Consider the following 23,824-nt stretch of genomic DNA (forward strand, 5'->3'; position numbering starts at 1 on the left):
ATTCCACACCTCTCATCTGCCAGAGTCAGTCTCCAGCCTCTGTCAGGAAAGGAACATCTCTCCTCCATGTGGGAGCATTGTGCATCATAGCACTTTCCAGGAAAACTCACAGCACCAGGCAGTTAACAAGGTTCCTGCAAAGGAATCCTAGAGTGTTCCACAGGAGTAGGGCGATTTCCAGCAGAATGAGTAGAAAATCAGCTATATTTAAAGAATGGAATATAATAACTGCTCATGTCATATCTTACACTTGCCTTCCATACCTCTGTATCTCTAAAACTTCCTGGGTTCAGGAATTTTGTGGGAGATCTCATGAGGTGAAGTAAGGTCACAAATCCTACCACGCCTGTATGCAGAACTTTGAAATAGGAGAAGGAGGCAACTGAGGTCTTTGGGATGTTATCACAGCCTGTAGACCCTGGCAGGATTTTAGGCCTTGAGGAGTAAAATGGGAAAAACACCAGTTGCAACAGAGCCACTTTCAGCACAGGCAATGGGAACTGCTAACGAAGGACAAAGGGAACAAAAAAGAATGATTACCAGCTCCAGTATTTTATTGGTGAGTTTAACATCTGGTTAAACAATACATACATTTGGAACTAGACATCCAGTAGCTCCCATATACAAACAACCACGGTACCTTGGCAAATTCACAGGGCAGAAGGAAAAGCCATTTAAAGGATGCAGGCTCCCAGGAGCAGGACAGGCAGCAGTAGGTAAGCAGGTCAGCTGGAAGGAATGGGAGGGGAATGAAGGAGAGTGTGGGATATCCAAGCTCTAGGCATCTGCCTTCCCTAGCTCAAATTAACCAGCTCATTTCCCCAGGTGCTCTCTACAGAAGAAAGCTTCTCCAGAGGACAATTCACTGCACAGTATTATTCTGCTGCTCTGCACAGCTCCCATGAATTTGTTTCCTAGGGAAATACTGCTCTCACCGGCAATTGCAGAGCCTGCTCAGGGAGATGTGCTGACTAATTCTGATGCCTAGAGATGTGTGAATCTCCTTTCCCTTTTCCCTCTCTCCCCAGCTACCCATTATGAGTTAGCATGTAAACAAGTGGCATTCACCCCATATTCACAGATCAGGAGTTTGTCAAGGAACAGGAACTTTTACTGGCTGTCATACCTAGCAGACACACACAGAAGATTTTAATTCATTCCAATCCCAGATGGACTGTTTGTGTTTTGCCAAAAAGCCACTTTTCTCCCTCATAGAGCATCAGATCTGCCCATGCCATATCCAACACAGCAGCACCCTGTGAATGCTCAGTAAGATATCCATTTGGGTGGACAAGCACCGCATCTGCCTGCAGAAATCTGCTGCCAACTCTCATGGGTCTCAATCCACTGAAGGCAACACAAGAATTTTCATTGATTTTAATAGATAGGGTAGATTTAAATAAATGTCACACACAGAATTCATTCACACATCAAGCTCCAGTCTTTGCTAAAATCTGACTGATTTGGGAGAAAATTGTACAGATTTTTCTTTCTTGTTTCCAGCAGACTGAATTGTATCCAACTCCTGAATGAACATTTACCCAAACAAAGACTTAATTGTCAATATTGACTAGCTGCAATTATGTATACATTCCCAACATATAAGCTCTCTTATTAAAAAATTGCCCAAATGATAAAATAGAAAAAAAATACTATTTTGGTTTGAAAGAGCAATTGCACAGACTGAAGTTGGCTTCTATATTAGTACAGCACCAGCAGATGCTCTAATTAGAAAGTAGAAGGCAACCAGAGGAATTGTTAATAGCACTGTGCAGTGCTTAGGCTTCTAAAACTCAAATGCTTCTTTAGGGAAGTGATAATGTTTTCATATGTGATCCTGTGACTACACTAAAAATGCTAAAGACCCATTCCCACAGGTGTCATATGGCTGGATTTGGCTGGGGTAGAGCTAATTTGATTCAGAGCAGCTAACATCGGGCTGTGCTTTGGATTTTGCTGGAAACAGTGTTGATAACACAGGGATGTTTTAGTTATTGCTAAGCTGTGTTTGCACAGTGTCAGGGCCTTTCCTGCTTCTCACCCCATCCTACCAGCAAGCAGGCTGAGGGCACAAGAATTTGGGAGTGGGCACAGCCAGGACAGCTGACCACAAAGCAATATTCCATACCTTTTGGCACATAAAGCTGGGGAAGGAGAATGAAGGGGAGACATTCAGAGTGAAGATGCTTGTTTTCCCAGGTAGCTGTGGTGTGTGATGTAGCTCTGATTTCCTGGGAGTGGCTGAACACCTGCCTGCACTGAATGAATTCCCTCTTTTGCTGTGCTTGCACGTGCAGCTTTTGCTTTATCTGTTAAACTGCCATTATCCCAATCCACATTTTTTCCCCCTCACTATTACCTTTCTGATTTTCTTCCCCATCCCACTGAGGTACAACAAGCAAGCAGCTGCCTGGCACTTAGCTGCCAGCTGGGGTTAAATCACAACATGAACACATGGACATATTTGCAAATTGCTGTTTTCTACAATGCTATTCTAAATTCATCACTATTCCCAATTAATTTTTCTGTTTCCAGGACTGCATTAGTGATTTTCTTTTCTTAAATCCAAAATATTTATTATTTTTTGCTATGATCCACTCCCATGCTGAATTAGAACACAAATGAAGGAGAATAATATGCTGCTTCCTGTACAAAACCAAAAATTAGGTTCAGTAGAGAGCAGGCAGGCAATGCATTAGTTCAATGCATGTTTCTCATCTCTGCTGGGAAAAGATTTCTATGTTGGCACAGGGCACCAGAGAAACTGAATGAAATCAACATCTCTCTATCAAGAGACAAGATTCTTCTTCTCTTTTGGTTTGATACCAATACAGATTTAATTTGACCATAGCTGACCTCCAGTGTGAAAACCAGCCACCCCAAAAAAAACCAAAAAACACACAAACCACCCCCTCCCAATACCTAACAGGCAAGACTACTAATTAGAGCAAACACACAGAACTATTCAGGGCAATTGGAAGAAAGGTCAAGACTGTGGTGCACAAGTTCTGTATTTCAAGTAAAGAGGTGGAAAACTGAACTGGAACTTCATTCTCAAAAATAGTACATGAATACTATTGAGACATTTCATTTCCAGACATATCTGGAATGGGGAGACTGACCCTGGGAGAGAGAATTATATGTAGTATTTACAGTCCTGCAGGATCTACTGTCAGGGATATTCCCAGCTGAATCACAGGAAAGCTTGCTGTTGCTATGGTCCTAACTACCTGAAAGGACAGGGATGCATCAGAGCAGGGGAATTGCTTTGCTCTGGTGCAAACCAGAAGGCACAGGGCATAGCCCAGACTCTCCCAGAACACCTGGAGAGCCCAGGAATCACAAGTAGTCAAAAATAAGGTAATGAAACAGAAATAGCAACTGCTTGATGACAACAGTGAGTTCTAGCCCTACAGTTTTTCTGTCTGCCATGTTCTTCCTTCCCTAAGAGCAGCCTCAGGAATAGATTTTCTCTGGCTCCTCACAGTGCTGTTGGATCACCTCGGCAAGGTCAAGACACCGCAAAATTCGCCATTTCTCAGCAGCCAGCTCCTCCTTGGAGACCTGGCCCAGCAGTTTCTTGGCAAAGAGGTTCTGATCCTGCATGAAAAGGCCCACGGAAGACCTTGGGGCTTCAGGGAAGTTCTCCAGGCAACCACTTGTGAAACAGAAGTTGATTTTCTTTTCACGTCTCATCCCTGGTCCTCTTTCTTCAATCCAAGTCAAGGGTCTAGTGGGAAGGAGGAGAGAAAAAGTATTAATTAAGAAATTGAATCAACAATTCTAAGTTGTTTGTGTTGTTTTCTTAGTGTTTACAGAAAATACTCTGATAAATGCAACATTTTTGAATATAAATTATTGCATATTTAGGCAATGTGTCCTGACCAACATGCCTTGTGGTTATAGAGCTCAACAGCAGGTAATAGTCTTAACTCTGCCACTGTTTCATGCCATGACTTTCAGCACTCCATCTAAGCTCTGTCCAGCTTTGCTCTCCCTATGCACAAAGTGAAGCAAGCAACAGCAAGCCACATCATAAGGAAGAGGGAAGTTTGTGGGCTGCTTGTTTGTGGACTTGGATGAAAAGTGCAGTTAAATGTCCAAATATTTTGTACATAATTCAGTCTCAGCTAAACTCAAAAGGCCCTCAAAGTCTAGTTATGCCTCCAGCAAGAACAGATTTAAGTCACAGGGGTACATAATCATAATGATGACCCAGGTGCTACTATGCGAGCTGAACCCCAGTGAACAAATTCACTGACACAGACACGTGTCCATGCTCTCTGAACTTTTAAAATCTTTCATTCTCATCACTGGGAGCATTGTGCTGATCCTAAAATTATACCTACACAGACTCTCAAGCAGGCCTTTCTTAATCAGAGCAGAGTCCTGTCTTACACCAACATGATAGCACAGTTTCCAAACCAGGCCTGGTGGTATTGGCTACTGACTTGCACAGCTCACACCTTCCTTCCCAACTTCCCTTCTTGGCTGAGGAAAAGGAGCCATGGGATATGCTGTGCCACTTCAGGGGTCTTAACAGACTCCTAGACCCAACACTGCAATGCCTTTGAGGAATGGCCCTCAACATCAGCCACAGTCACAATGCTCCCTGGTCTTTTGTCAGCTGCCTGAGTTGTACCATTGCCTTTCTGCAGCTCATTCATCAGCACTCACTACTGCCTGTGTTTAGAGGATGCACATTATTTTTCTTACTTGGTTATTGATGGCCCTTCCACAGTCCTTTATGGCCTACTTTAGTCTGCCACTCACAAATTATGAAGGCATCAACAGCCTGGAAGAATAAATTCTGTCTCCAAGTCCTGCCCATTAAATCTTCGGTATCATTAGACCTGGAAACAAAGCCCTTGTCAATCTGCCCTGAACACATTCTGCAGAATGCTCAGCTTAATGTTTCTGCACCTCTCATTTTTATGCTCTTGGATTCAGTTTCTATATTTAAATCATTATATCAATTATTCTTTGCTCACCTCTACTTCCACATCTCCACCACTTCCCCTACAAATTAAGCATGGTCAGATGAACCTGACTGAACAGAATGAAACAAGTGGAGGGGGAAAAAATACCCAAATCACAGCCTGCAAAAATGCCCTCAAAAAAATCTCAGAAGACTAATAAATACAAAAGCACCATGTGTTTTAGGAAATCCCAGGACTAGCCAGAAGGGTGTTTGTGGGGCGTATTGCTCAGTGTTTCCCGTGTTCCCATCCTACTTCCCTGAGCTAAGGGAAGTAGGATCATTGATCTGGGTCAGAGACAGGCTGCTGAGCAAGCTGGGCTTTGCTCTGACTTGACAGAGCTGGTTTCATATTCCTATGATAGTAAAGAGTCACAGAGGGTTCAGGCCACTGTTACTCAAAGCTGCTTTATCTTAGGTGGGTAGACATGAAGAAACCATTGGGCAGGCACAGGCAAAGATTTCCATCATGTAATAGCAAAGAGCTCTTGATATGATCCAAAACAGGCCCTGTCAGTGCAGGATCACCTCCCTGGGGTGATCCAGAGCAGATGCACACCAGTGATCAGGCTCAAGTGTATGCCTTCTGCTCTAGCTTGGGAAGCCACTGAACCAGAAGCACAAACATGCAGAGTGGGCAGAATTTATTCAAAGTGATTAGAATGACTGATTTAGATCAGTGAGGAGGAAAATGTTTGATTTACTAATAGATTTATCTTCTTCTGCAATTGGATTTTTAGCCACATTCCCAAAGAGAGGTTAATTCTACTTGATTGGTAAGCAAAATGTATCCATTTTTAATTAGCAGCAACTTCTACTCTGAAATAAACCTCTCGTTCTGCTATAAAGATAAGTATGTTGCAAGCGTACACATTAAGCAATTTTGTAGCTTAAGAAACAGATTTGTATTTTTTATCAGAAAATTGTAAAGGGCTGTAGCTTTTTTCATAGACAATTTATCTACTTTCATTAAATATTTGTATCAAAGTATTATCTGGCTACAGATACATTTAGTTATTTAGAAGCATTAGTAGAGCTACTTACAGGCAACAAATTCAACGTTTTTGATATAAGAATAAAGCTGGGTTACATATGTTGGGTAGTTGAAGAAAATTTAATCAAGCACTAACAAACCACCTTTATACTGACTGCAAAGCAAATGGTCTGCAGTGAAGAAAACACCCTGACTTTCTATGGCCATTTTGTCTTTCCAAATTCTAAACTGACAGCATTTTCTCACCTACACTGAAAAAGACTTTTTGCTTTTCTAACTCCCTTTTCCTCAAATAATGAGTGAACCTCACTGGACTGCAACAGTTCAACAAACCAATATGAAGACAACACTCTTTGTACTGCCAGACGAATTAAGCTGGTTTCATGCTTGAAAGAATTCTGGGTCCACTCAGCTTAAAATTTTATGCAGTGACTTCTGCAGAAAGCATCTGTGACATCATTTTCTATGAATGTTCAATTTGAAGATATTTTATTAGACTCTGTAAGCTTAGCTCTCCATATAAACATAACTTCAAATGTTTCTTGTCAGTATATGTTTAGGAAATGTCTTTAACTTCTTTTAAACATCTTCCTTTTAACTCTTTGAAAATGCCAATATTTTCCATTTATTGTTAAATCAATGAGAGGCCCCCTCAGCTTGGATAAGAATTAGAGAATTGGACCCTATTCCTAGTTAACATTAAAAGAAGTGCTGCCCAAATCATTATCTCTCCAGCTTGCACAAAAAATTGATTTCTGACATTAACTGAATCCAAGCTTTGTAATGCTGGGACAGGAACTGCGGTCCCAGACCAGACGCGCTGTCAGTAGAGGCTTGGCTCTTCCTGGATTGCTCAATGCTGTATCACAGAGAGCTGTCAGCTCAGCTGTCTTGGACACACAACAGAGGCAGAGGTCATCTCTCAAATAGCTGGGTGCAGGCATTAACACACACCTCCAAAATCCACCCAGAGCCAGACAGGCAGCGAGGGTGGGCTGCGCACTGGAGACAGACTATACCCTTTACACAAATCCCTGCTTAACAAGCAGAACACAGGCTCCTGCATTCTGCACCTGCTGTATTTTCCAAGGCAGAAAATAGGATGAATTAACCTGATTTCTCAAGGTTACTGTATTATGTCTTTCAAAAAAGGATGGGATAGCTCTCATGAAAGGTACAGACCTTTCCCATCCTTCAGCAAAATAAAGGTTGGGAAAATTAGATCTGTAACACCACCACCATTACTGCTGGGCCATAACTTCACTTGACAGAGAGTGGGCCAAATTCTCTACAGCAGTAACTCCCCTGACGTCAGTGGGGGAAGGTCAGCAGGAAATATGGCCCCAGCACTGAACACAATACAGGAACACTATGTAATTTTCCACCCACCCTAAATTATCCCAGGGGCATAAAACTGACTGTCCCCGAAGTTATTAAAACACTCATGGTGAGAAAACACTGGTCCATACAAATAGTAGTGGCCAAAAGAAGCAAATATTGGTTAGTGTAGAGGAGCAGGAAAAAAAAAAGGCAATCCAGAACCTGTTCTGTATGCAGCAAATATCATACATAGCAGCTAAGGACTACCCAGGAGACAGGACAGCCAGGGAAATGTTTAAACCACCCGCTAGTTCCATCTGCTGGATTCAGTTCAAAATCTCACCCTATCTAGATCTTCACAGCTACTTATGTTACTAGCAAATTGCTAAGAGGGTAAACAGAGCTTGTATACAGAGTTCTGTCCTCTCACAAGTGCATTTCAAAAGGAATTGGAAATGCTGTTTTATTTAAAGAGAGAGGAAGATTGCTAAGACAAGATGATAATCCCATGATAAACTGCAATGGGTTTGTAGAGTGGCTGATGAAATGCTTAATGTGGTGAAGTTGAGAGTTTAAAGGAGTCCTGATTATTCACTCCTCAAATAGCTAGTCCTTCAGGTTATTACTTTAACTACATATTTATCTAAAACGCTGGGCTAGGTTTGGGTTTCTTAAGAGGTCTATCAGCATATCTGCAATCAAAAAAGAAAGAAAAAAATGAATAAGGAGCTCCATCACCACTGGATAATTTCTCTCTACCTTTTCATATCAGATAATTCTCAAATTGTATCTGGTTGCTTTAAACTGATGCTGTAAGTAACTTCAACTTATTTGAAAGGACATGAACTTTGCACAGATGGCCCAGAATGACCAAACCTGAGAGTTTTTACCACACTCTGGACCAAGCTGAGTAGTCATGCGACAGAATGAAATACTGGGGACTTACTTCATAGTTATAATATATCACTTTTTAGCAAGGCTATTAAAAATATCCTAATTGATAGGAAGGATATTGTCACTGCATAATAAAAGGGAGATCAAACTCTATATTATAAAATGCATCTTTAAAAGATATGCACACTTTCATGCCAGCCTCCACCCATTCTGTTGCCACAAGAGAAGAGAATGCAGAACTCCTGCAGGCAGAAGTCCTGCAGATGATGAGGAGCCTGGCTCACGTGGTGCCACAGACATTACTCACTTCTTGTTTGCTGTCTGAAAGTGAACAGTCATTCTGGAATAATTCTTATCCTTCTGCTTCTCTCTGGTGGCAGAGGTAACAGTGAGGTCTCCAAAGAGGTCAATGAGCCACGTCAGACGGGCAATTCCACTGAAAGCTGGGAATCCTGATTTGTTTTCATCAAGGACACTGCCTGGTGGAATAGAAACTCTTGAGGAACAGGAAACAAAATAATGTCTTCTGCATAGGAAAGGATGAAGAAACTGCAGTGTTGCAGGCTTAAAGATCAGGGTGTAGAAAGGTCAGTGGATGGACTGAGTAGGAAACTCAATAAACACATTTCATGTCAAAATGGATCAGTTGACAAGCTGTGGCAGAGAAGGCTGCACAAAGTACATATACAACAAACCCTTCAGGACGTGTTGAGGACAGAAGGGTGTATGTGGATTCAACAAGGGAATTATCCAAAACCAGCACCTGTGTCTCTACTCAGTTTATAGACAGTCCTGTGTGAAAGGACTGAATGAAATCTGGCAGCACTGGTATCCCTGGGGATCAAATCCAGATGGACTTTTGATTTGTTCAGAGCTACTGACCTGTGAAATGCAATGTTCCCTTCACCAGGTCTTTCCCAACCACCTCTTTTTTTAGCTGCTTGTACTCTTCAGTAAGAAGTTCAATATGCTCCACATGGAGTACTTTACCTGCCATTGAAATAACAAAACAAGACAAAAACCACAAAAACAACAACAACAAAAAAATCAGGACAGATTAAATAAAAGTTTTCTGCGTGAATCAAAGTCATGTCTAAACAGTAAAAGCTTCACTAGCCACCAGTGGGAACTCATGCAGAAATATTTATGCATGGCTCACAAACTGATGTCAGGAAGAAAATCAAACATGGAAACATGGGCCCTGAGCTAAAGCATCAATTTGGGTTAAGGATTTTCAGGAGACAACCAATACAGAGACTGCAGGAACAGCAGCCACTATGTTTAACTGAAACTCTGTAATGAAAGCCAGCACCCAGCTGAGGCTGAAACTTGAGTCTTCACAGTCTAGGATGGATTAATTCTTGGCCTCTTTCCCCTCACATTTCCTTGTTCTGCATTTTTCCTCCCAGGCCAGTAGGAAAGAAAAAGAAAGGGGAAAAATAGCATAATGCTCAGACCCAGATTGGAACAATATGTTAAGGAATACCTCCCCAACTGCAATGAATTGGGCTACTTTGAAATAGAGGTTATCCAATACAAGTTAAATGTGTCCTTCATTCAGTATGTTCTGGAAGATTTCCAGGAGAATCATTGTAGATTGCCAACAGTAACTGCTGCTGCTTAAAAAAAAAAAAAAAAGCCATAAATTCTGCTCAATGGGAAACCATTTGGTGAGCAACAAGGCAGTAACTGGTGTTGGTACAGGGAAACAGCAAAGCAGAAATCCTACACCTCCAGTGTTTCAGGACAAAAGTCACAAAGGAGATTTTTAAGAAGCAGTGGTATAAAAAGTGCAGTTTGTCCAAATGATTTGCACCCCACTTCTGCCCAGCACTGCTCTTCCCCTTGCAGTCCCATTCATCCCCACTGGCCCCAGCTGACTGCCAGCTTCTGACCCTTTGCACCACTGGGATGGGACCACACACTTTCTGGAAATAAAGAGATTTTCCTTATAGACAAACTGTCTTTCAGACAGGAATGCCTTGCTAGCCTACAGCAGCATGAGCAGCTGTGTGAGCCAGCACATCACAAATACTGGAAGCTGGGAGAGCTGTCTGCAGTTTCATTTCCAGGGAGAGAGAGGACAGGGAATTGCACAAGTTCAATAGCTGCACTCGTCAAGTGCTTTACTATCACAGTGACAGAAGTTTTCCTCTTTAACTGCATTCTAAGTGTCCCAAATAGAGGCTAGAGTTTTTGTGAGGGCAAACATACCCTACTCCTAGCATTGAAATTTGTGTGTTTGTTCCTCTGTTGGCACAAGTCTTACATCCTAGAGTGGCACATCTCTGAGACAGTCATACTCCCTTGCATGTGATGACTAAAAGTAGGCTGGAGACTTGCCTTTGAGTTAGTGCCTTTGGTGCTACCCAACAGGTAAAACTGCTTACATGCTTGAGAACAAATGTGTTACCTTTCTGCTCAGCCATCTCCCAGAGCTCATGGGCTGCCTTAGCAGACAAAGCCATGGGGTACTCAACAAGGACATGTTTCCCAGCTTCTAAGAACATTCTGAAAGGGATAAAAGATCAGCCATTAAAAAGAATATTATCCTAATCCTCTCTCACCATGCAAGCTGCTTCTCATTCCCACAGCCAGCTTCACATGGAGACATGCACAACATGGAGTAACAGAAACAAATGGCAACTTTCCTAGGAATGATGGTGTGGTGGCTACATTATGCACTTAAACAGCAGGGGAGTGGGGTTTTAATTCTTCTTTTGGCACAGAATTCCCTCACTCACCTACATCAAGTTGCTAAAATGCTACAGCATTAAGCACTGCAATTTCTGACTTACCAACATGTAAGCATTTGGAGTGGGGCACTGGACTACCCTTCCACAATATAATCTGTGAGGAAAGGCTTTAAATCCTGTTTTAAGCTGCCTGTCCATCAAAGACAGGCCTAGAGGTGCAGAAATGGAATTACTTGGGAAATTAATGCATCTTAAATCCTACTCTCTTCCAAGGCTTATTGGTGCTCTAGGGAACTCACTATCATTCACTTCAGGCTTCTAGTCTGGCAGTCTTTCCTCAGCGTTCATATCCTCTCCTGCAACAGCTTTACACAGCTCCTGTGTGCTTCTAAAATAGAGGGGAAAGGGGAAAAAGAACAGGGAGAAAACCCCCCAAAATACCTGATGGTTTCTTCATGGCTTTTGTTCTCTGTGCTGATGAAGGCTGCATGGATGTCTTTGTTTTTCAGAGCATCTTCCAGGCTAATCTGCTTAGCGTCATTAATATTGCCAAAACTTCTCCTGTGTATTTAGCATAAATACAACCAGAGCATAACTGTCACAGTCTATTCTTCCCAAGCACATGTTGCATAGCAGTACTTAAAAATTGTTCCCATGGACCACTGTCTCACTGAGTTCAACCAGGGTATAACAACCAATTTTTATCCAGGAAGAGCATGAGCACTTACAGACAAAAGTGGAATGGAGAAGAGAACCAAAAAAAATGGACCACCGTGCAGGTGGTGGTATCAGTCCAGAAACTGGCCTGCTATTGAACTGTCACGTCCTTTTTGGTTCTGGTGTGTTGGTTTTGAATAAGCATTATAACCAAAGAGATGTAAAAGAGTGACTTGAAAGAGGACAGTGCTCCTAAGGGAGAACTTCTCCCCACCATCCTGGACAATGTGGACAAAAGCACTGGAGATGACAGGGATGCACAGAACTGCAAGCACAGACAAGCAGGAGAGGGACAAAGCAAATGCTTGGCTGTGATGGCTTACCTTGCAACACACACAGCATGTCAGTGCTAAGGGGAAAGCTCTCTTGGGCAGTAAGCTGAGCACAGCTCCAGCTGAAAATGAAAAAGACACAATCCCTCCAAAAGCCCTTTGCATTACTACTGGCTGGAACAGTGTTAGGAGAGGTGACAGAGGGTAGGAAAGCAGGCTACAAGCAAGACTTGAAAGCAAAGACAGGTGGTGATTGCGTGTGATGGGGATGCAAGGAAGATTTCTGTGAATCATGCATTTTAACAGCATAGTTTCCCACAAAAAAACAGTGGTAGAAACCCTATCTTCAGTGCTCTTCAAGGTTACCTGTAGCACTGACAGAGGCATCAGAGAACCAAAAATGTATTTGGCAGGAAAAAAAAGTGGGTGACCTGATCAGTCCCTTCTGTCTCAAACAGTGCTGCACAATTTAGATATAGCTGGAAAAATACATTCACAACCTGAGATCCATTAAAGGTACTGCCTGTTTCAAACTTTTATGCTCCACTGTAATGGGTCAGAGAGTCCAGCAGGAATGCTCAGAGGAAGGTCCACACTAAATTTCCACCATTCCAAACTAGTGAGAAAAACTCTTATTCTTAAGAAGCAAAAGAGGGATATAAAGCAACCTTACTGCATGTAGCAAATGGCATTTTCTTCAAATAATTACAGGTTCAATACCTGGTTTAAAAAAATTTTTTAATGAAATTGGAGTATTGGGGGCATTAAAACATGTTTTTGCAAAAGAACTTTTTAAAACTCTGCAAAAATTACTTTTTTAACATTTCTAGAAGTGCCATGCAGACATGAGATCATCAGTGCACTTATTGTCTGCACAACCTTAAATCTACAGGAAATTCCAGTCAGACAATTTCTTGTTATCACACACATTCTACAGAAAAACGTCTCTCAGTTTTTATTTTAGTAATTTCTGAAAGATCTCTCACTAGGGTAACCTATTTGTTCCCTCTTGCAAATCTTTCTGCACTCTCTTCTGAGCTGCCACTCAGAATGACAGGCATATTTCCACAAATTTTCCCTTCTTGGCTTAAAAAAGAAGAAAAAACATTGCAATATAGATGTTAGACATGGTAAGATGAAATTTCTAACCTGGATACAAATCCAATGAGTTTCAGGTGCTCAGAAGGGCTGGAAGGCATCGGATTCATCAAGTCTCGAATTCGTGCTAAGCCAGCAATTCCAACTCCAACCACCACTGTCCCAAACATTTTGCTAATCTGGCCAAAAGGAAAAAAAAAGACAACTTTTTTTTTTCTTGTAAGAGGGACAAGTGCAACTGGGAAGGAAGGTGTGAGAATGGATACTCTTGAACTCTGCTGTCATAGCACCGAACCTTATTCAGGTGTCAGCAACCAACTAACAGATGTGATGCTATAGGCTACTGAGCTCACTCACATCCCATTGAAATGGGATCCAGCAGTTCAGCCTGTCATAGGACTGGTCTTGAGATTTGTATTTAACAGCTATTAAATCACAGCTCCAGCAAAGTTCTTCCTTTCCGTGAATAGAAGGCAGACTTCAAAAGTGAGACATTCTTCTATTTATAGCGCCACTTCCAAGCTGGAAAGGAGCCAAAAGGTTCTGCAACCCCAGCAGAGCTTTATATAAACCCCGCTGACTTCCTGAATGTCTGCAGCATGGTGCCACACACACAGTCCCAGTGATTCTCAGCAGCATGGCTGGAATTCTTTGGGACAGGAAGCAGGGAGCATCTTTGCTCTCCCCACATAACCACCAGCACAGCCTACAATGCCAAGCTGTAACCAGCCACCAAAGCTGATCAAGATGCTTGCTTGACATTTCCATGCCCAAAGAAAGCTCTGCCATCTCTTTAATGACAAGCAGGCATCTCTTTAAGATTTACATCTCCCAAATGCAATTGCTGACACAAGTGCATGGTATGGAGGGTGAGAGAGGTATTGCACTCACTGGCTGGGCCCTGGGCCTCTGGCAATGAATTCTTCTGTGGGTCTTATGATTTGCTGTTGATCTGCAGAAGCCCTTGACAACTGATGAAACCTTTCAAACCTGCACTGTTCCAGTACCCTGAGGACTACAAACACTTTGTAAATTAATTGAAGATTTACAGGAAAATGGTCAAAAACGAGTTAGATCAGATCCTCTTCATTTTTTGTTCCCTCCATCTCATGAAAGCACCCCTTCAATCTCTGTTTCTTGTTTCAGTCTTCTTCCTGCCACTGCCAATCCCTTCACTTGAGTGAACTCTTCAGATTGTTTACACTACTTGGCTGCAGCCCTTCACATCTTTCTGAGATTGAGATGGGCAAATGGACAACCCCATAACTCCTCCTTGTGCCTCTTGTCTGACAGGATCACAGCAACAAAGTGACTGTTTTGGCAGTGCAAGAGGTTGACAGCTGCTGGCACAAAGGAAAAAAGATCCCCCCTCCAATCACATGCCATGTCTGTATTTTGTTTTGCTTTAAGCTCTTGCCTACAGTGCTGAATGCCACTCATTTTACATATGCCAAAAAGATACAAAGGTAAAACACAGAGCAGCATGTTTAGTGTAAGAAAATATATTAGTGATACATCAAAGAGTTCTCTAGGGGAATTACAGTGACATTTTATTACCAATTATTTGAGGTATGGCATGATGACACTATTCACCAGGGAAGAGAAGTGTGTAGGGCTGAGGTGCAGGGGGAGGGGGGGTGTGGTAAAAGAGGACAATATAAACTCAAAACTCATTTTCAGTACCACCCACAGGCAGAGTCCTGTCTGGGCTCTCCATCACATTTACTTTTCTCTGTGGCCAAAGAGAAAAAAAAGAGACAGACTTGCAGAATGACCTCAGCTGGAAGGAGCCCCAGAAGGTCACTCAGATGCCCACAGCATGGCTCTCCATGCTGAGTTCTGACTGACCCCATGGCTGGCACCCTTTAACCTCCCATGCCCCTGCCACAGCGTTTGGCCTCTATCACAGCAAGAAGTTCTTTTAGTATTTTAAGGCTCCAAACAGCCATGATCATTGAGACTTTTAAAAGGGCTTATGGTCGTTCATGTACTCTGAGTTAGATGCACAGGAGAAATACCAAGATACTCTCAAGAGGTCAAAACAACAAAAAACATTTTACTGGCAACTTTAGAAAATCAGACAAATTTGGCAAGTTTAGCGCAACATTCAATCAACAGATAACACTTTTTAAAGCATTAACGTCGCTCATTCAACTTTCAAACTCAAAGACAGTTCAATTTGAAGTTACTCCAAAGTCCAGTAAGAGGGAATTAGAAGAGAGAGCGAGAAAGAAAGAAAACCAGAAAAGATACAGAAAAAACCAAACATAGCTACCAGCTCCTGGGTTCCAGCGGTGCACAGACACACATTCCAAGAGGCAGTACAGCCAAGATATCCGACTGCCTTGTGTTGGGCCTTAAATACCCCTTGGCCTTCCTGGGCCCTTCCCCCAGGTGGGACCTCTGGTCATTTGGCCACTCAGGAGCCGAGCTGGGGGCTCCAGAGGTGGGGTGGAGCCTTGCCTGTGCTGTGCCAGGGATTAGCAGCCACTGCCAGGCTGGGATACAGGCTCCAGGGTGGGGGTGTACAGGGCAGGGCACTGCCCCTTCCTCCACACACATGCAGCCCATAACATCTCAAGACATCAATCTTTCCAGTCTCTCACAAGTCCAGCTTGAAAAGAGCTGATCAGGAGCTTACTTTAAGTTCAGAAACTCTCAAGGTTAGTGGAGTGTTAAGCTGTTAATATTTTCCCATTGCCTTCAGCGGGATTGGGAGTTGTAGAGCAAACAAACTGAACCTCCTACAGTCATGTTGCTTCCAAAAACTACTTTTTTTTTTCTTTTTCTTTTTTTTTGCTGGTGAGCTGCTGACCTCTGCTTCAACAAAGTGGAGAAAGTGGGGAAAGACTACCTTCTTCAGGGAACAAAGAATGTCTCTCTGCAGATGCTCAGGTAGCTGAACATTAATATTTTTGCTTCTCCTTTGTAAAAAGAATTTCCTAGTTTCTTCTGATCTCCTCAAAATGAGCATTTAAGAGAAGCAAGATGATTTCAACCCAAGAACAAAACCTGTTACTGTGCAGCCTGCTGCCATAGCAACCAGCCATTTGGTCCAGGTCAAGGGTTGAGGGGCTAATACACCAAAAGAAACAGCCATTAAATGCATGCTCTGGAACCTCTGCTTACACATGTAGTAAACAGAAAAATTGCTGTGTTTGCACCCCTGCTGCAGCTTTTTATTATCCTTATTTTGCTCACACACCAAAATCTGCAGCTGCTCAAGGAAAAAAGTAAATTAGGTGTTTTACAGAACTGTTACAAACCAGGTAAGAGCAGAATAGAGAATTCTCATCTGAGAGCCCAGATGAATATATAAAAGTTTACTTCTTCTCTCAAACCTTTACAGGAAGATAACAGCCATAATAATCTTTCAAGTACAAAAACGATGAAGTAGGAAGCCCAAACCACAAACTGCTCTGCATGCCTTTCACACCTTTTTCTTAAATCAGTGAGTTAAAGCTTTAATAAAAAAGACTTCAGAGGCATTTTCAAGGCTTTTCGGAAACTTTGGTTCCTGTCACACTGAAAAAAAGTCATATTGTAAGTGATGCAACAGTATCCAAAAGCATTTTCTCCACCCTTTCCTAACTGGCTGTGTGAAAGCAAAGAGAGCTGGTGAGAAGTTTAGGAGATGTCTTTCATGCTCACATGCTGTTTCTAAGGAATGCCTCTCACATCACAGCAGCACCCACCCTGGCCCCCTCTGAACTGGGGCAAGGGGAATGGTGGCTGCCACTGACTGCTAGAGGCTCTTCCCCACTGACAGCCAGCACAAGTGGCTCCTCTTACCAAGGGAGACGAGCCCTGCATGGCACACAAAAAGAGCTGAGAAAGGCAAATAGCTGAAGAGGATTATTTATTCTATACCAATATATCATCGTACCGTTGCCCCTCTGCTCTTGAGCTTTCTGTGCTTCTGCTGCAGATTTCCTGCATAAGCAATTAACAAAAAAAAAAAAAAAAAAAAAAAACAAACCAAACAAAAAAGAAGAATACCCAAATATTCTTGCAAAATTTAGCAGCAAAACAAACAATGGAGTAAGTGCAAAGAAATCCATCAACCAGCACCAGTGTTCCTCCCCAGCACAATGACAAGTGGGATACAACGCCTCAAAACTGCAAACACTCACTAAGATAAGCCTGAGGGAAGTGAGGCTTACCTCTGTTTTGTGCAACATCACTAAGGCCATGCAAAGTAGTGCAGATGCAAGCTAAAAGGCAGAACTTAGGAATTATCTCTCCTTTAAGAAAATTTCTCATGGCATGTCTAGACGTTACAGAATGAGTGCAAGCACCTTCTCCCGTGATATAGAAAGAATTTCAGTAAGCCTCCTGCATCTTCCCTGCAACTTACAAACTCTCGTTCCCACAAAGATGAATGAGTGACTCACATCAGAAATCAAAATATTTTATAGTTAATCTCACAGGTAATAGCATAACACTGATGCAGGAGGCCTTCCTGAAGCAATCTCAGCCTGGTGTTTTAAAGTGTACTGCTTCAAGTGCCACATGCATCTTAAGAGTAGCAGAAACCTCACAGACAAGTATTTAATCTGGAAATGCTGTTGCCAAGGACCATCAAAGAGACCCCAGGACAAAAGAACACGTATCCAAAGGGAAGGGAAAATATATTAATGATTTCTGGGAAATTACTATCACATGTATGTTTATTCTGGGAAAAATCAATGAACATATATGTAAAATATTATATATAAACAGGACCTCTTCTGTATTCAGCATGCCTGATTTCTGAAGGAGATATCCCCTCGTGCATCTGGCCAAATACAGAATGCTGGCTTCATGATGCTACACTGGCATTAAAGGAGTTTTTATTTTTACTGATTTTTGGTAACAGACTGAGGAAGCTTGCAAGAGCTCCCTTCAGATGAATTTATTGTTTCAACATCATACAACATATTTTCTCTCTTACTGCAGCAGGGCCCCAAGATGAGGATTGTGGAACCTTCCTCAACAGAAGGTTACCAGGAAATTGACCACAGCAGTCACTGTAAAATCATCAAGATGAAAATTTGAGGTTTCTCTCAGCCCTAAATTCCTGATTTCAAACACCCAGAGATCTGGTGGATGCTGTACTCAGGGTGTTGGTACATGCTACAAACTGTGCCACCACATCTTGCTCTCATTGTTTGCCCTTAGCATGAAATATCTGCCCAGAATATAGAAAGCAGAAGCTGAACAGAGTGGATTGTGTTAGTGTTATTAGTGTTTCCTTTTACCAAGGAAAAACTCACAAATACTCAAATTTAGCAGCCTATTCAAAAGCATAAATACCTTTTTTTTCTGCAGGAAACCAGTTACACACTTTAACTTCTGTATATGTTGAAGTACCTCCTAGAAGGAGACCCTGCACAGGTTCCCAGTTGAAGATCTTAAATAAAAAGGCAAAAAAAATTATTGTTTGAATTCAGTTAGCATGATGGATTATTTTTGCTCGGCTTTTACTGCAACCTAGAGAGAAAAGTAAGGTCTTCTGCAAGAAAAAGACAGCCAGAAAGGTAACCCCCAATGCTTTTCACCCCTTCTCTTCAAAACATTAATAGATAAAATGAGAATCAGAAATTTTCTCAAAAACCTGCCAGGACCATTTACAGTGTCCACATTTCAGAGGAAAACTGCAGCTCCTGGAAATAACAGAGCAACCATGTAGATTTTCCTTGAGAGCTGTTTGCTACGGACTTAGACATCTACCCTTGCCAGCACCTCTTCATCTCTCCCACCCATGGCTCCGGCTGTCACATCCCAGGCACAGCCTTCTGACTGTGGGCTCTGCTGAGTGAGTTACAACTTCAAGGCACCAATGCTGACAGAGGCTTGCCAGCAGAAAACAATCTCTCATCCTAACTGGCACCACTGTGCTTTGGGAACAGCCAGAGGAGACTTTCCTTCCTGGCTTTTAAATGTCACTTGAACAACATGCCTGCATTGTTCTACATTCATTTGCAGGTTCACCAATTAAATTATGGTTTTCCAGCTGACTGCCAAAGTTGAAGTTGACATAGTTACATTGATATATGGACAGATGCTGTGTTAAGCTGCCTAACAAGCACCTTTATTCTATTCAGCAGATGGCTGATAATAAAGAACTGCAGTTGCAACAAATATGCTGTCTCCAGCATTAATATCTGAGCAGGATGAAAACTTTTATTTAAACACAGTTCTGCCAACCCCAGAGTCCACAGTGATACTGACACCCATCACATGGCTGCTTTCCAGAGCCTGCAACTCCATATTTGAATCAGAATCATCCCACATAAGTAATATAAAATCATGAGAAGTACTGAAAAAATCTGAAGATCTGGTTTTAGTATGTGACATATTCCACACTGTGGAGGATTGAAACAGAAGTTCTGTGATGTACATGCACGTCTAAGAATGACCATTTTGTCCTGTTCCCTTGTCTGTAGTCACCCTTTGTGATTCAGATTTGGTTGCTAGTCTGAAGAGGAAAAACACTTTTAAAATAGCTTCTCTACATATCCCTGGGACTTATCTTCAGTCAGACTCATTTTGTTTGAAACTCAAATTATATTTCAATATACCTGCACTGCTAAGTTTGAAACTATCCAAGAAAGTACTGAGCCTGCTTAGGGGCACCTGAAAAATTAATTAGAGACAGACATGAAGGACTCCAGTTTTTATTTTATAAAAATATCCCCTTAAAAAAAATTAAACTGTTACTTATAATAAGTTTCCAGGAACTGCTCTGGACTGAATTGCAGAATGTCTTGTGAAACTTCTAGTGGGTAAATAAACAATTGCATACAACCGCAGCCTCATCACAGCTATTTTTTAAGCAAAAGACTACTTTTATGTGGCTAATTAGCATATGCCTAAAGCAAACAAAGCCACAAAATGTCATCAAAACTTCTTTCAGGCTTTAATGTTCTATAACAGTTTTTGAAAGTGAATTTGACGAGGAGAGGAGAGGGAGAGGGGAAGAGAACTTTAACAAGCAACAAGCAATTATTTTGCAGTAAAGTCCACTCAGGAGAATGGAGTGTTTTGGACCTATCAGTGATTCACAGATCCTAATTTTCCAGGTGACCAAACAACAGTATTGCTACACTACCAATCTGTGCCTGAGAAAATAACCCCAAATGAAGCTAAAAATGGTACTAACTCAAAAAAAAGGAAAAAGAGCATGAAACATCCTTCACATTTTTGACTAACATCTGCAAAAACACTGAAACTGTCATGAAGCTGAACTCTGTCAGGTCCCTGGGGACGATGAACCATGTCCCCCAGCTTCCCCAGAGCAATGAAGCCCCAGAGTACTGCACAGCTAAGTGTCTGAACACTAATTACTGAGACAGCTTAAACATCTATTTCATACAAAGTTTTGTGCTTACTTTTACACTGTTTAAAATTGAGCGCTTTTCATGTTTTGGGATTTTTTAAACAAATTGGAGAACTACTTATCCATACCTTCACTTCTGCTCACAGCTAATCACAAGAGGTGTAGGTGACAGGACAGCCCATGAGACATGCCCAAGAATCTCAGCCCATTCCCTTCCCTCACTTACACTGCTCATCTTGGTTTTGCTGTGTCACCTACTGAGAGAAGAGGCTTCTCCACCTCCCTTGATAGACTGACAAGTGCTTTGCAGATAAACTCTGATGTCAGAAGAGACTTCCAACCTTTTGCTATAACATAACTGAAAGGGATGACGAACAAATACAGGAAAATGTTCTGAAATATTTTCTCACTTACTACATCTGCCCCTGCATTTTCCTGCCAATTACTGCAGTCCTTTCCACAAGCTCTTTCTCCTTCCGAGGGCCTGAAGAATGCAGAGCTGGGCTGGGCAGAAGCAGGAAAGCTGTATTTCCAGGCTGTATCCTTACTTTCTCACAGAAGTTCACTGGTTGAGCCAAGGCAAGCAAATCACACCCCCTTTCCCTATCAGTCCCCAGTTCCAGAACAGTGGGAACCTCTTCTGTAAAGCACTCTCAGATCTACTGACAATAAGTGCAAAGTGAGAAGTAGGTATTATTACAACCTCTCTTCTTCATGACAGGAAATCCCACACAGATTAGACATCTAGAAAATACGACTATAAATGAAGTTTGCACTGAAATATCTACATAAAACAATGCCCTACAACAAACAACAAAACTATAGGTTTCTCCTTTTCCTTCTCTTGTTGTTGAATTAATCTGAAACCCAAATCCTAAAAGGAATTATATGCTTGCCTAGCTTTAATCACAAGTAATCCCATTGATCTCAATGAGAATACTCCTACAAGCCCATTAAGAAAGATCTCTTGCTGTTGACTGTAGTATTAGGATGCACAAGAACAAAACACATATCCAGCTACAAGAATGTTCTTTTAATATCCTTATGGACTCAAGCCAATAGATGATACCTATCTTCCGGTCCACTAAAGGTCACTGCATCCCAGATCTCTAACAGCTGAGCTATTTTGAGAATTCCCCAAATAAAAAAAGGACTCCTACTACACACTGCAGTCACTACAAAGATACTGCTTACCATGGCTGATGAAACCCTCTGCCTGCATTGCTAGCATGATAGCAATTCATATCACTGAAGGAATATCACTGCCTCATACTCTCTTCAAAAAAAACAATATACACACAGAATTTAGCTAGTCAGACAAGTGTACTTTTTTTAATGGACTTTCTCAACCCCTAACCCAGAGAAAAAAAAATTAATGTTAACCCTTCTAAAATAGAGGGTGATGTAAAATTTTTTTCATTAATAACTAGATTGAAACAACTTACGAAAGAGATAAACTTTTGTATAATGTTGTAATCTTAATTATGCCCTATCACCTCTGTCATTTTATCAGTCTACCACTCAGTAGGGCCTGCAAAATGCAATGGTTGCTCTCCATTCCCCTTACCTTTTGGAAATCTATCAATGTCATAAATTTCTTGAGAGCAGAGAAAACCAGAAGGTTTGGAATGAAGAGTAATGATTGCAGTTACTCTCTCCTAACTTTAGAGCTCAGTATTTTTTATCTTAATGGGCAACACAACACTTAAGAATCACAAAGGCCAGCCTCTCTCTCTTGAAGAGTTAGTCTGCAATTCGATGTGCTTTAACAGTCAAGTAGTTGCAAAGTGCTACTCATCTGTTAAATTTGTCCTGAGAAAGCAAACACTTTTTCCGAGGTTATCAGCCACTAGAGGGGGTATTTCGTATCTTACCGAAAACCTAATAAAAAGGTAAAAAAAAAAATACATTAAGAAGGTTACAGAAAACCTCTAAAAGCATATTTCCCACAGTACTGCAACTGCACATTAGGATCCATGCAAAGTGTTTTAGGAAGAACAATGCTTTACTTGTGTATAACTATGCAAAAGCTAACCCCACATCTCCCAATTCCTAGGTCTACCCACACAATTTACTCTGTGATTCCTGCAAGAAGAGATGTAGTTTTGTATGCCAAGAAGATGGGTAAAACACTACTAGTTTTGCTTTGTACAGTCGGTCAGCTCAGAGCATGCCAAAACCTGAATCTTCAAGCATGACAAGGTAGAACCTGACATGCTCAGGGTTAATGAACAAGCAAAAGAACGACTTACAAATTGGTTCCTATTTACAATTTTCTGCCTCTTTACAGATTCACCATCACCAGATTTATTGTTCCATAAAGTCTCCAAAAGGACGCCAAAAAATTGTCATCAAATTGGTCCAACCTCAAGCAAAGCAGAAGATTCTATTTGGCTAAAGCCACTCCAAAGCTAACTATATTTAAAACATGTCTAAAGAAAGATAAACATATATTTCAGTTCCTGAATATGAATGCACAATGAATACAAAACTCATAAAAAATTATAAACTAACTTGATGATTGAGTTCACACAGTGCCACTAGCTGAAGAAGGGTACAGGATGGATTGTGCCAGGATATTAATGGCATCACAGCTTCTACAAACTTTGTTAAACCTCATCAGTTCGGGACCAGTGAAGCTGCTGGCAACTTCAAAGACCCTCTCCAAAAATCTGAGTAAAAATAACTATAATTGGGTGATAGACTTAAATACCACCCCTGCCTTCTTTATTTCCTTACAGTCTGCCTTCAAAGATGTGAGCTAGAAAGTTTAGCGAAGCTGTTTGTTCAGAGGAGTATTTTAAATGCACAACTTACTCAGAACCAGCATGGCCATGTAACTGGGAGAAGAGAACCCAGTATCGCTCTTCTTTCCTCTGCCAAATCAATGTGGACTATTACTTTATAACAACTGTGGTTGTTATAAAACGGATAATATCCTATCACAGGCAGCATCTGCGCAAGCACCTAATTTTGAAATAGCTGAAACAGCTCTTGCAAAGGTTCAGGAGCAGACAATACTCTGGGCACTGGAAGAGGGAAATATACCTTTTAAAAGAGGCAGAGAAATAACTGGATCATGGAAGTAAAAGATTTCCAGAAATGAATGCTTCCTTTTTGAAACATAATGCAAACATTTCCCTCTTTTCCCCTGATTTTACTAGACTGTACCTATCTTATTTTTTCTGCAATATTCTGGTGATTTCACAGATTTAACAGTTACTCTTACAAGAGAAGAGCTTTGTCCCCACCTCAAGTTCATGTCCTTAACTGCACCATTCCTTTAAACACCCAGAGGCCACTGAGTTCTGAAGAGAGTGGACATGAACTACCACCATCCTGTGCTGCCAACTAAAATGTCACAGCAACCCTGTTCATTACTTTATTCAGCCTTGCTCCTTTTTAAAATGTCAGTATAAATCCCTTCTTCCCTCCTTACCTTTTGCTAATTAAACTCAAGAAAGCATCTTGAGGTTCTGGGAAAGAAGACTGTGAGTTTAATATTTATTATGTAAGCCATCTCAGGCATGACTG

At 41.5% G+C, this 23,824-nt stretch overlaps 1 protein-coding gene across 4 annotated transcripts in view; it reads right to left on the minus strand.

Annotated features, from left to right (window-relative positions):
• Positions 1–536: 536 nt before the first annotated feature.
• Positions 537–23,824, minus strand: part of BLVRA (biliverdin reductase A) — a 29,204-nt gene continuing 5,916 nt past the window's right edge. For 2 of the 4 annotated variants that reach the window (XM_005486982.4, XM_026793424.2), the window contains exons 2-7: positions 13,021–13,148; positions 11,324–11,443; positions 10,600–10,697; positions 9,069–9,176; positions 8,494–8,665; positions 537–3,730 (exon numbers count right to left, since the gene is read on the minus strand). In XM_005486982.4, coding sequence (XP_005487039.1) covers positions 3,457–3,730; positions 8,494–8,665; positions 9,069–9,176; positions 10,600–10,697; positions 11,324–11,443; positions 13,021–13,139 — 891 coding nt within the window. In that variant the 5' untranslated portion in view covers positions 13,140–13,148 and the 3' untranslated portion in view covers positions 537–3,456. Of the gene's footprint in view, positions 3,731–8,493; positions 8,666–9,068; positions 9,177–10,599; positions 10,698–11,323; positions 11,444–13,020; positions 13,149–13,860; positions 13,985–15,244; positions 15,531–23,824 lie in introns of those variants that run through there. The other 2 variants (XM_074541310.1, XM_014267035.3) reach the window with 2 other exon arrangements.

This window comes from Zonotrichia albicollis, chromosome 1 (assembly GCF_047830755.1).
Source record: "Zonotrichia albicollis isolate bZonAlb1 chromosome 1, bZonAlb1.hap1, whole genome shotgun sequence".
In the NCBI taxonomy this organism is placed as follows: Eukaryota; Metazoa; Chordata; class Aves; order Passeriformes; family Passerellidae; genus Zonotrichia; species Zonotrichia albicollis.